At 52.8% G+C, this 12,453-nt stretch overlaps 1 protein-coding gene across 6 annotated transcripts in view; it reads right to left on the bottom strand.

Annotated features, from left to right (window-relative positions):
* RPS6KA1 (ribosomal protein S6 kinase A1) overlaps positions 1–12,453 on the bottom strand; it is a 44,504-nt gene that overhangs the window by 14,148 nt on the left and 17,903 nt on the right. For 5 of the 6 annotated variants that reach the window (XM_035308267.3, XM_035308268.3, XM_078330827.1 and 2 more), the window contains 10 exons: positions 8,680–8,760; positions 8,445–8,524; positions 7,179–7,285; positions 6,100–6,137; positions 5,613–5,755; positions 5,138–5,208; positions 4,107–4,195; positions 3,018–3,082; positions 2,630–2,732; positions 1,149–1,279 (listed from right to left, as the gene is read on the bottom strand). In XM_035308267.3, the coding sequence (XP_035164158.1) occupies positions 1,149–1,279; positions 2,630–2,732; positions 3,018–3,082; positions 4,107–4,195; positions 5,138–5,208; positions 5,613–5,755; positions 6,100–6,137; positions 7,179–7,285; positions 8,445–8,524; positions 8,680–8,760 (908 nt within the window). Of the gene's footprint in view, positions 1–1,148; positions 1,280–2,629; positions 2,733–3,017; positions 3,083–4,106; positions 4,196–5,137; positions 5,209–5,612; positions 5,756–6,099; positions 6,138–7,178; positions 7,286–8,444; positions 8,525–8,679; positions 8,761–9,719; positions 9,955–12,453 lie in introns of all 6 variants that reach the window. The other variant, XM_078330828.1, reaches the window with a different exon arrangement.

Here is a 12,453-nt window from a genome sequence, read left to right as displayed (position 1 = left end):
ATACAGAGTCTTGCTCTGTCACCCAGGCTGGAGTGCCATGGTGCATTCTTGGCTCACTGTAACCTCTGTCTCCTGGGTTCAAGCGATTCTCGTGTCTCAGCCTCCCAAGTAGATGAGATTGTAAGCATGCGCCAACATGCCCGGCTGATTTTTGTATTTTTAGTAGAGATAGGTTTCACCATGTTGACCAGACTGGTCTGTTTAAAATCCTGTCTTCAAGCAATCCACCTACCTTGGCCTCCCAAAGTGCTGGGATTACAGGCATGAGCCACCATGCCCAGCCCACCTTAACTTTACATGTATTAACTCTGATAATCCTCATAACAACTCTCTAGAGGAAGCTTCTATCATTTCCCCCATTTACAGATGAGGAAACTGAGGCACCAGGAAGGGAAGTGTCTCATCCAAAATCCATTATCTGGCCAGGTGCTCATGTCTGTAATCTCAGCACTTTGAAAGGCTGAGGTGGATGGATCACTTGAGGTCAAGAGTTTGACACCAGCCTAGGCAACATGGTGAAACCCTGTCTGGACTAAAAATACCAAAAAACAAAACTAGATGGTGTGGCGGCGTGCCTCTGCAGTCCCAGCTACTCAGGAGGCTGAGGCAGGAGAATCACTTGAAGCTGAGGAGGAGGTTGCAGTGAGCTGAGTTTGTGCCACTGCACTCCAGCCTGGGCAACAGAGCAAGACTATGTCTCTTAAAAAAACAAAAAAAAAACCCAAAGTCCATTATCTTGTGAATCTGGAACCCATGCAATGAGCTCTGGAGTCTACATCCTTGCCTCTCAACCCAAAACTTCCATGAAGCAGTGAAAGTGTAAAAATGGGGAACTAGTGTGAAGAGACACAAGTCCTTTGCCACCCTCCTGCCAGAGACATGACAGTCACTCTGCACCACCACCCTGGGAACCCCCTGGCATATACCCAGACCCTGGCCTTGTGCTGGGAAATGTATACCCATATCATTATCCAATGATCAGGGCCACCGTGTGGGCCTTACTGTCCCTGTTTTATGTTGGACGACCTTCAGGTCCCACAGTGGCATGAGGCTATGAACCTGGTTCTGTCGAAGTCAGAGCCTGTATTCTCAGCCATTCTGGTGGGGAGCTAAAAAAGGAGAATGGATCAGAACCCCCACCCCCTCACCTGTACCACTGAGTGCAGGGGTGCCTGTGGGGCGCGAGGCTTGCCATCATCCTCCATCAGGCCAGTGGCCACGAAGCTGAAGCCCCGGAACAGCTGATGGGCCCCAGCGCTAGGCGGGATGCCTGGGGAATCTGTAGGGACGGGAGGGGAATGTGAGCCTGAGGAGGTACCCTCCACCCTGAGCCAGCCCAGCAAAGGGGGAGCACAGGGCCTCCAGACCTGCCTCAGTAGCTGGCCATCGTGGGAGCCTGCAAGAGGCCCGTCCATCCCAGACATTAGCCTAACTGCTCATATGTGTTTAGACCAGTCCAGTCCTGACCCATGAGGAACATAAAAGACTCCCACCTCCACCAGCTGACAGTTCACCCCTTCCTGGATATTCCTCCCCAGCTTCCCTGTCTTATGTCAGCCCCTTCAGGTCTACCTCTGCACAGCAGCCAGAGGGAAGGTTCCAAGCACAAATCTGTCCCCCTACCTGCACCTTTCAAAGGTTCCCCTCTGCTTTTGGGAGTAAGCCCAGCTCCTGAGTCTGGCAGTGGAGAGCCTTGTGACCCTCATCTCTCTCTCCCCGCCACAGCTGAGCCACGCTGGACTTCCCAGATCCTTAAAGGGATCTCTGACCCTTGCATACACTGTTCCCTTTAACTCATCCACTCCTTGCCTATCCTTCAAGACAGCTCACACGCTCCTCCTTTGAGAAGCCTTGGCTGACGCTCCTCTGGTCCCTGACCCCCCATGAAGCTGCACCTGTCACACTGCCCAGTGGACTATGTGGAGAAGTGCTGAGCTCCCGGTCATCAGAGATGTGCAAGCTGCAGTGAGAAAAGCACCCCCTCTCCTAAAACATGCCCTAATGGGAGGCCTCCCAAAACTAACACTCTACCCACAACCCACTGGCAATATCTGGCCAGAAAGTTACGATTTATCAGGCTCCTTCCCAGAAGTTCCCTCACTGGCGTCTTGCAGAAACCCCAGGGACTGCATGGGTTTGTAGCTGTGCCCTTGTTCCAGATAAGTACACTGAGGCCCAGCAGTCAGAGCAGCCAAAGCTGATTCCCATGCCTGTCCCTGACCTATGGGCTCTGTCACCTCTGCTCAGCCAGACTGTTTCCACCACACAGTGTGGCTGAGTCAGATTCCTTACCCCTGACATGATGGTAAGTGTGTGTGTTTTGTCTTCACCATGGGCTGGAAGGTGCCCGGGGCAGAGGTCTTGACTTTTCTACTGTGGCCTCCACCACCCACACCCCCCACTCCCACTCTCACCAGACACAAAGAGATCCACAGAGCCCCAGAGTGAGAGAGTCAGGCAGAGTGAGACAAGGACAAAGTCAGAGTCCCACAGAGCCAAAAACTCACCCACCTGCCCACCCACACACCTCAGCCTGTCACTGTCCCTATCTCTGCCCCTCAAGCTGCCACCGACTCCCAGCTTCCCTCTTGTATCAGCTCAAGACAGACAAAACAAATAAGGGACGAACCCTTGGGTGTGCGGGACGTGAACTCAGTGTCAAAGTAGAAGGTGTCATCAGGCTGAGCCACTGCTGGCTTGAAAGGTGGCTTGATCTCACGACGGTACAGCTTCTACACAGTGGGGTGGGCACTCTGGTCACCACAGCATCCCCAACAGCCCACCGGGAGTCCCAGGCAGGAGGAGGTGCTGGGCCTGGAACATAGGCCATGTTGCCCAGCAGACAAGGGCATGATTACTAGCCCTCAGGAGGCCAGCCTTGTCTTCAAGGGGATGCTGTTACCCTCTGCTCCTGCAGCTGGGGCCCTCACTGGCAGAGGCTCCCCTCCCACCACCCTTCCTGTGGCCAAGATGGCTGGAGGCCTGGCCAGAGCCTTGGCATGGGTGGACACACTCACATTCCAGTCAATGGTGGAGTAGAAGACATGCCGTTTGATTTCCTCTGCCCCATCAGGGCCGGAGCCTGAAAGAGCCCAAATGAAGGGTCTGTCCCTGGATGGTGCAACTCCCAGACACCACCCTGCCCACCAAGCAGTCTCATAGAGCTCTGGGACCAGCTGCTGGAGCAGAGGGGAAAATGGGCTCACCCTGCCCGAATCTGCCCAGCCATCACCCTAAGGCCTGGCACCCATCAGCATTTTCCACTTTCTAGAGCTTCTGAAGAAGCTCCAATGTACTAATGGGAGAAGGAAGGCTCAGAGAGTTTAGGCAACTTCTCCAAGGCCACACTGTCAGGACAGAAGCTGAGCTTGTTCTGAGACCTACAGAGAGCCCCACCTCATTCCAACGCAGGCCCCATCTCTGTTCATCTTATCCCATTGACCTTTTCAACCATGGATCAGGCTATCACTCCATTTGACCCCAGGGGCCTGGACTGGACCTTACGTAGCTGGTCATGAACCAGATGAACCCAGGAGCCAGGGAAGTCAACACATACTGAACACCTACTACATGCCAGGCGTGCTCACGCAACCTCATGTAATCAACAGAGCCCTGAAGCAAGCTTGGGATCATCATCTCCCATTGAGACGAGGGACCTGGGGCGCAGAGAGGTGAAGTCACCTGCCCAGAGTCACTTGGTTTGTAAATGGCCTCATTTGTTTAACAAATATTTATGGAGGGACTGCTTCGTGCCAGGCAGTAGGGACCTGACACAGAGGCGGGATTGGGACCTGCGCCTTCTGACTCCTGAGCTCATGCTCTTCCTCTTGTGCCAGCAGCCTTGGCGGAGAAGCTGTGTGGGGGCCTCTGTCCTTGTCCCCAGAGGGAGTAGGGATGACTCAGTTCCTGCCTTCCCCCTACACACAGGTCAACCCCCCGCTCCACAACACCACACATGGAGCCAGAAGGCAGGGTGGCCCGCAGCATTGTCTGCCCACACAAAGGACAACGGCCCCTTTCAGCCCAGATGTGGCCCCGTGGCCTAGGCTGCAGCTGTACCCAGCTCCCCACCGCCACATCCCCTCCCCTGAGCTGGGGCTACTTACCGAGCCGGTTGGCAGGATTCCGCTTGAACAGGGCCCGCAGGAGGCTCTGGGCTTCAGTGCTCAGAAACTGGGGCATGCCTAACTTCGCCCTGAAACAGCCCCCGGGACTCATCAGGGCTGAGCCCCACCCCAGAGGCCCCATCTTCCCCCAGCCCTGTCCAGGCCCAGTTCCCAGCTCAGTCTAGACAAGCCATCCGCTAATTTACTTCCCACAGAATTCAGGGAGCCCACCCACAGGCCCCCATGGAGGAAAGAGGGGCTCTGGAAGTTATCATCTTTTTTGTTTTTTGTTTTTGGAGATGGAGTCTCACTCTGTAGCCCAGGCTGGAGTACAAGTGGCGCAATCTCAGCTCACCGCAACCTCCACCTCCCGGGTCCCAGTTCAAGCAATTATCTTGCCTCAGCCTCATGAGTAGCTGGGATTACAGGCATGTGCCACCTGTAATGCCCAGGTAATTTTTGTATTTTTAGTAGAGACGGGGTTTCACCATGTTGGCCAGGCTGGTCTTAAACTCCTAACCTTGTGATCCGCCTGCCTCAGCCTCCTAAAGTGCTGGGATTACAGGCGGGAGCCACTGCGCCCATCCTGGAAGGTGTAATATTTAATCCAGAGGAGTGTCTCATTAGTGAGGGAATCTGAGGCAGGGACAGGGTAATATTCTGACCCCGACTGGGCCGCTTGGGAGAGTCTATTGTTGTTTGTTTTTTTTTTGAAACAGAGTTTCACTCGTTACCCAGGCTGGAGTGCAATGGCCCGATCTCGACTCACCGCAACCTCCACCTCCTGGGCTCAAGCAATTCTCTTGCCTCAGCCTCCCGAGTAGCTGGGACTACAGACGTGTACCACCATGCCCAGCTAATTTTTGTATTTTTAGTAGAGACAGGGTTTCACCATGTTGACCAGGATGGTCTCGATCTCTTGACCTCGTGATCCACCCGCCTGCAGCCTCCCAAAGTGCTGGGATTATAGGCGTGAGCCACTGCGCCCGGCCAGGAGAGTCCATTGTTATCAGGGCAGGGCTGGGGCTTACTTCAGAATCAATGTCATGGTCTCCTTCCGGTCCTTCCCCTGGAAGGGCAGGGAGCCCGTCAGCATCTCAAACTGCAGAGGACAAGGGTCTATTTAGGCGCTGATCCCTGACTCCCCCACACCTCCCACCTCCTCCCATCTAGGCCCCTCTGCCCTAGTCCCAGGATCATCCAAGTCCACCTGGAGCAAGAATTATGTCTGTCCCTCTTGCCTCAACAACCAGACCACCAGGTAGGTGCAGCAGTGGGGGCACGAGGCTGGGGAGAAGCCCAGCACTGAGTTAGGCGTGTCCCAGATGGGGTCAAGCCTGGGATCCTTCCAAGAAAGAAAACTGCAGCTGCGTGTAGGGTGAGGCCAGCATGGCTGTGAGAGGAGACGAGGAAAGCCCTAGAGATGATCAACCCCCTCACTGTACAGACGGGGAGACTGAGGCCAGAGGCTTGGGTGGGATCCTTTATCCCTGTCTGGGCACTCACCATCAATACCCCATAGGACCACCAATCCGCACTGTGGGAGTGGCCCTGGCGGTTGACGACCTCGGGGGCCATGTACTCCACTGTCCCGCAGAAGGAGTAGGCCTTCTTCTCGTGGTCAATGGCCTCCTTGCTCAGGCCAAAGTCTACAGCAAGGAGGGCAGGAGGACACATCTCAGGATCCCTGCCTTCCTTGCTGACACCCATTGCACACCCAACCCCTGTGCCCAGAGGCTGGAAGGCATAACCCTCATGACACTCAGGAGGAAGCTAAGGCCCTGAGAGGTCAGGTGACTTCCCCAACGTTACACAATGAGGGGCTGAGATTCCAACCGAGGGTGTTCCAAGTCTGAGGCCTGGGTTTCTGACCACTTCCAAGTAACTGGCACAGCCTCTCGGGAAGAATGAGCCCCCAGCACTCAGCCCAGACCTATCAGGACCTTGTTCTGCCCTCCCCTGGGGCCCAAAAGGGCAGGCGTCCTCCACTCACCAGTGAGTTTGATGTGACCCTCCTCATCCAGAAGGATGCTGTAATAGAGGAATGGGGGTCAGGGCCCCTCAGCTGTGGCCACTGTGTGGGTGGTGGTGTCACCACAGGGCTGTGGGAGCTGGGCTCAGCCCAGAGGAGCTGCTCCGCCCAGTTCTCCCCGATGACCGGGTGGGTGTTGCAGGGTGATGGCAGTGTCATGCAGGTATGTTGCCTATCATTTTTGCTAATTCTTGAAACAACTGTGTGAGGTAGGTACTATTAGGGCTCCATTTTGCAAATGAGGAAACTAGGGCTCAGGGCAGTTAAGTAGCTCTACAGTCATGGAGCTGGTAAGTCTAGCTAGTAGGTGGAGACAGGATTTGAATACAGGGCTGCCTAACACTAAAGCCAGATCTTATTCCCCAACTCACCACCTGCCCCTGGCTCCTTAGTTATCATTTAACTATATATATATACAGACACACACACTTTTTTTTTTGAGACAGAGTTTCACTCTTGTTGTCCAGGCTGGAGTGCAATGGCACAATCTCAGCTCACCACAACCTCCACCTCCCAGGTTCAAGTGATTCTCCTGCCTTAGCCTCCCGTGTAGCTGGGATTATAGGCATGTGCCACCACGCCTAGCTAATTTTATATTTTTTGTAGAGACAGGGTTTCTCCATGTTGGTCAGGCTGGTCTCAAACTCCTGACCTCAGCTGATCTGCCTGCCTCAGCCTCCCAAAGTGCTGGGATTACAGGCATGAGCCACTGCACCTGGCCAAGGATAGTTAGCTATTAGGGAAAATTCTAGAGGGTTATATCAAGGAAAGACCTTTAAAGGTAGCAGCATCTCAGATGTCACACTAAATTAGCAAAAAAGGTGGGAAACATACCTGCTTGGAATGTACCTGGCCCTTGGTAATGATAGCATTAGTGACTGGGCAGCTGCCACTACCACCCACCCCACTCACCCATTCCTCAGATTGCCCAAGAGAGGGGGACGTTCCTGGAGAAAGCCATGTCCACCCACCTCAGGATGGCCCTGTTCTAGAAGAGGCCTCCCCTGGGGAGACTGGGTGGGGATGGAGGCTTCACTCACTTCTCAGGCTTGAGGTCTCTGTAAATGATACCCAGGCTGTGCAGGTGGTCCAGGCCCAGGGCCAGCTCGGCCAGGTAAAACTTCACATCCTCTTCTGTGAACATCACCTGCAACAGACAGGAGGGGGCTTCAGCAGAGACCTCCTTTTCCTTAAAAGCTGGGCACTGGGTAGTCAGCAGCTTCCTGGTCCTGAGGGGCCACCCTGGGAGGACCCAGGCCATTTAGCCTTCTTGTCGCAAGAGGATTTGAAATATGAAATGACTAAGCTGCAAGTCACTCATTGTGGCATTGTTCAGAAATAGAAAGGGCTGGAAAAGCGGGAATAAGCTGTCTCTCCTGCATAATGGAGTGCTTTGCAGCCATTACCTAGAACAAAGATTTTCTCCATGTCCTGATATGGAGCGAGCTCCAAGATATACTATCTTGAAAAAAATCAAGGTACAGAACAATGTATATAGAATAGTACTTTTTACGTAAGAAAGTGGGGGTAGGAATTCAGAACATATATCGAATTTGTTTGCAAAAGAAACATGGGAAGGTTAAACAAGAAACCAATAAAAAGCTCAGCACAGTGGCTCACACCTGTAATCCCAGCACTTTGGGAGGCCAAGGCGGGTGGATCACCTGAGGTCAGTTCGAGACCGGCCTGACCAACATGGAGAAACCCTGTCTCTATTAAAAAAAAAAAAAAGAAACCAATAAAAAAAATGTTTACCTATGGATGAGGATAGAGGGGCTGGGGTGGGAGGAAGACTTCTTCATGAATATTTTTTTATTTTGAATCATATAGATTACCTATTCACACATTAAAATAACAATTTAAAACTTTTTTAAAAGTTGGGTTCTCTTCAAAGTCTGAATTGTATGAATGGTCTCATTTTCTAGCTCAAATCCTTTTCTACTGGTTCAAAATCCTTTTGGATGACATGTGGGACATGACTGCTAGAGTCTCTGGCTCTCTGGGTGACTTTGGGCTTCTCCTCAATCTTCACAGCTCTGTCCAGAGCAGCCCTGGAAGAATGCACGTGCTTAGGTGAGAGGAAACCTTAGCTCCCCAGAGTTTTGTTGGGAGAAACTCTCAGTGGCCCTGCCAGCATATGGCCTCCATCCCAGGGTGAGTGGTATTTCCTAGGCCAGGGGCTGCTAGGCAGGCCTGGGTGGTTCCAGGTTCAGGCCATATTGAACACATTCTGTACAGGGCCCTGGATGGGCCTTGTCGTTCCCCAGCTCTATCCCGGGGCTCTTTGGCAGTAGATGTCAGCTCACCTCTTTTGAGAGCCGTGTGAAGAGGTCCCCACCACGCAAGAAGTCCAGAATGAGATAAAGCTTGCCCTCGGTCTGGAAGGCTGGGGAGAGGGAAAAAGGCAATGGTAGAGTCAGTGGGACCTTGTGACCTGCTCCTCCAGCCCGGTCTCCCTTGGCCTGCCAGGCAGGCGGTGGGACAGTGTACAGACCCACAGGCAAGGGTGAAGGATGAGTGGGATGGGGCCTGCAGCTTTACCATAGTGCAGCTTCACCACAAATGGGTGGTTTACATCAGCCAGGATGTCTCTCTCCATCTTGGTCCGAACGCGGTCACGTACTGAATAGACAAGAAAGGAAGTCACCAGGAAGCTAGACACTCAACACAGCCACTCCCAAGTCCCTACTAAGGGCTCTCTTTTCCACTTGTTCCTCCACATCTGAGCTCCTAAGGCCCCTTCACTCAGGGCTTTGGGGACACTCAATCCTCAGGTTTCTTCCTTCCTTCCCAGGAGCCAGGTAGGCTCTTTGCCCCCACCCCTCACAGCAGTGCCCACAGCTGGGGCCTTGGAGCCCGGCCCATTGCTCTGGTCCCTTCTCCCACCACTCCCCATCAAGGGCTGTTAATCAGCCAGTCTGAGCAACCTGCTCCTCTGGGTGCCCTGTTTTTTCAGATCCTCAGACTTTGCCTCTGCACCTCGTCCTGGCATGTCTTCACCAGCCCCGCTCTCCATGTGGCATAAAAATTCCCAAATTCTAGTCTGGAGGCTGGTAAGAACAGCTACCTGGGGAGCTAGAGAGGCAGATTTCCTGGGCCTAAAATCCTGAACCATGCATAGATTTGTGTCTGGGTGGCTACCCTTCACATCTGCTTTTTTTTTTTTTAAAGAATAAAAGTTGTGTGGTCAGGCAAGGTAGCTCATGCCTGTAATCTGAACACTTTGGGAGGCTGAGATGGGTGGATCACATGAGGTCAGGAGTTCAAGACCAGCCTGGTCAACATTGTGAAACCATGTCTCTACTAAAAATAAAAAATTTGCCAGGTGTGGTGGTACGTGCCTGTAGTCTCAGCTATTGGGGAGGCTGAGGCAGGAGAATCGCTTGAACCCGGGAGGTGGAGGTTGGAGTGAGCTGAGGTTGTGCTACTGCACTCCAGCCTTGGTGACAGTGAGACTCTGTCTCAAAAAAAAAAAAAAGGTGTTGGGCAGTTCTGACTCTCAGCAGGTTCTTTGACTCAGATCAGGCCTCATCTCCTCCAGGAAGCACTCCTTAATTTCCCAAACTGAGTTAGGGTCTTACAGTGTTTATGCTTCTCCTTCGGAGTACTTTTCTCTTTTTCAGGTTGCCTTCTAAATTTATTGAAGTCCACCAAGCATCATGTTTTACTGATTTCACTAGTCTGATTAGAACAGGCTTTTGGGCTGGGCGCAGTGACTCATGCCTGTAATCCCAGCACTTTGGGAGGCTGAAGCAGGTAGATCACTTGAGGTCAGGAGTTTGAGACCAGCCTGGCCAACACGGTGAAACCTTCTCCCTGTTAAAAATACAAAAATTAGCCAGGCGTAGTGGCATGTGCCTGTAATCCCAGCTACTCAGGTGGCTGAGGCAGGAGAATCGCTTGAACCTGGAGGGCGGAGGTTGCAGTGGGCCGAGATCGCACCACTGCACTCCAGCCTGGGCAATAGAGCAAGACTCCATCTTGGGGCGGGGAAACAGGCTTTTGGACTTGGCTGCCTAGGTTCATTTTGGGTACTGTGTTTCAACTAAGGTTACCACAATGATGATACGTGGATTATCCTTTGACTGAGACCTCTCACATGCCCTCTGACTTTTTTTTTTTGAAACAAGGTCTGACTGTCACCCAGGCTAAAGTGCAGTGGCACAATCTTGGCTCACTGCAACCTCTGCCTCCTGGGTTCAAGCGATTCTTGTGCCTCAGCCTCCCAAATATCTGGGACTACAGGCGCAAACCACCACACTGGCTAATATTTGTATTTGTAGTAGAGACAGGGTTTCACCATGTTGGCCAGGCTCGTCTTGAACTCCTGACCTCAAATTATCTGCCCACCTTGGCCTCCCAAAGTGCTGGGATTACAGCTATGAGCTACTGCCCTGGCCTTGACTTTTATTAAAAAGGGATGCTGGGGAGTGCTTACTAAGACCAGAGAGAATTTCTGAGCAACACACAGTGCAAAACTAAAGCCTTGTTTTGGTCCATGTACTGGATTGGCAGTTTCCTCCAGAGCCTCACAGTCCCAAAGATTCCACTAGTCCACCCATCTAGTAGGAATTCTATTCATTAGTCACTGCCAATCCAGAATTGATGCTCATAGCTGCTTATCTTAGGAGACCTGGCCAATGTGCTCCTCCTGCACGTCTTTCCAGAGTCTTGTACCAGACACAATCCTTGGGTCTTGCTACAAGCAGAAGCTGCAGCTGCCTTCCAACACACCTTCCATGTGAGCGCCAGGGCTGCAGGAGCTGGCTCCCTCAGAGCACTTTTCACTTCAGAGGCCCCTTCCTCTATTTTTTGTATTTTCCTCACTAGATATGACAAGGACCACACCAGAGTTCACTATTTTAGTCACCTTACATTTTCTTTCTTTCTTTCTTTTTTTTTTTTTTTTTGTGATGGAATCTTGCTGTCATCCAGACCAAAGTGTGGTGGCACGATCTCAGCCCACTGCAACCTCCACCCACCAGGTTCAAGCAATTCTCATGCCTCAGCCTCCTGAGTAGCTGGGACTACAGGTGCACCCCAGCACACCCAGCTAATTTTTGATTTTAGTAGAGACAGGGTTTTGTCATGTTTGCCAGGCTGGTCTCAAACTCCTGACCTCAAGTGATCCACCCACCTCAGCCTCCCAAAGTGCTAGGATTACAGGTGTGAGCCACCATGCCCTGCCTACCTGACACTTTCAAACCACCTCTACACTTCAGCTCAGGCAAAAGCTTCTCCTTCCCAGGCTCCCCTTCCTCGACCATTTTTGGTCTGGAGAAGTCCACTCCTCCTTTGGGGCTTACTGCTCCTTAGGTGTCCGCGTGGCCTCTGGGCCCCCCCCCCCTGCGAGGTGGCCCCACCACTCCTAGCTCCTCAGCCCGTTGACATCCTTGCATACCAGTCACAGCACCAGCTGCAGGGCACCATCTGGGCTTAGCTTCTCCTGCCCAGCCTGTGAGCTCTTCACAGCAGGGACCCAGGCTTTCCATCTTTCTCCTCCCTCTGAAGCTCCCACCATACCTCCTGGCGGATGACTCCCATCCCCACCAGGCTGGCCTTAAGATACCAAAGCCAGCCATAACACCCTTAAAGCTGACACCTCCTACTGCCCCCACTACCTCCCCAGCTAGGACTTGGCTCTGACTGGGATTACAGGTGTACGCCACCATACCCAGATCTTTTTTTTTTTTTTTTGAGATGGAGTCTCTGTCGCCAGGCTGGAGTGCAGTGGCGTAATCTCAGCTCACTGCAACCTCCACCTCCCAGGTTCTAGCAAGTCCCCAGCCTCAGCCTCCCAAGTAGCTGGGATTACAGGCATGCACCACCACGCCTGGCTAATTTTTTTGTATTTTAGTAGAGATGGGGTTTCACCATGTTGGCCAGGATGGTCTCAATCTCCTGACCTCGTGATCTGCCCACCTTGGCTTCCCAAAGAGCTGGGATTACAGGTGTGAGCCACTGCACCTGGCCTTGACTTTTATTAAAAGGAGACTTGGCAGATGGTCAAGGAAGGGCAGTTGGCTCTGACTCCACCGGGTCGTTGATCACACTGGCTCCCAGGCCAGGTGGTCAGTGCCCAACCCAAAGCCCACTACCGACTATCCTCACACCCTTTGTGAGTCCCCAGAACTCTAAGCTTGACTTGGGCTCCCTTCTGAACCTCTCTGCTATCCAGCACTGTGGTCCTGCTTGGACTCACCCTCTCTTGCCTTGCCCAGCTGCCTCCCTGGGCTCCCTGCCTCTTTACTCATGCCGTTCTCTCAGGCCCATGAGTTAGAGGCCACAGAGGTCTCCCTCAGACTCTTCTAGCAT

The sequence above is a fragment of the Callithrix jacchus genome, chromosome 7 (genome assembly GCF_049354715.1).
Source record: "Callithrix jacchus isolate 240 chromosome 7, calJac240_pri, whole genome shotgun sequence".
Classification (NCBI taxonomy): domain Eukaryota; kingdom Metazoa; phylum Chordata; class Mammalia; order Primates; family Cebidae; genus Callithrix; species Callithrix jacchus.
This window is presented reverse-complemented; position numbering and strand designations above follow the sequence as displayed.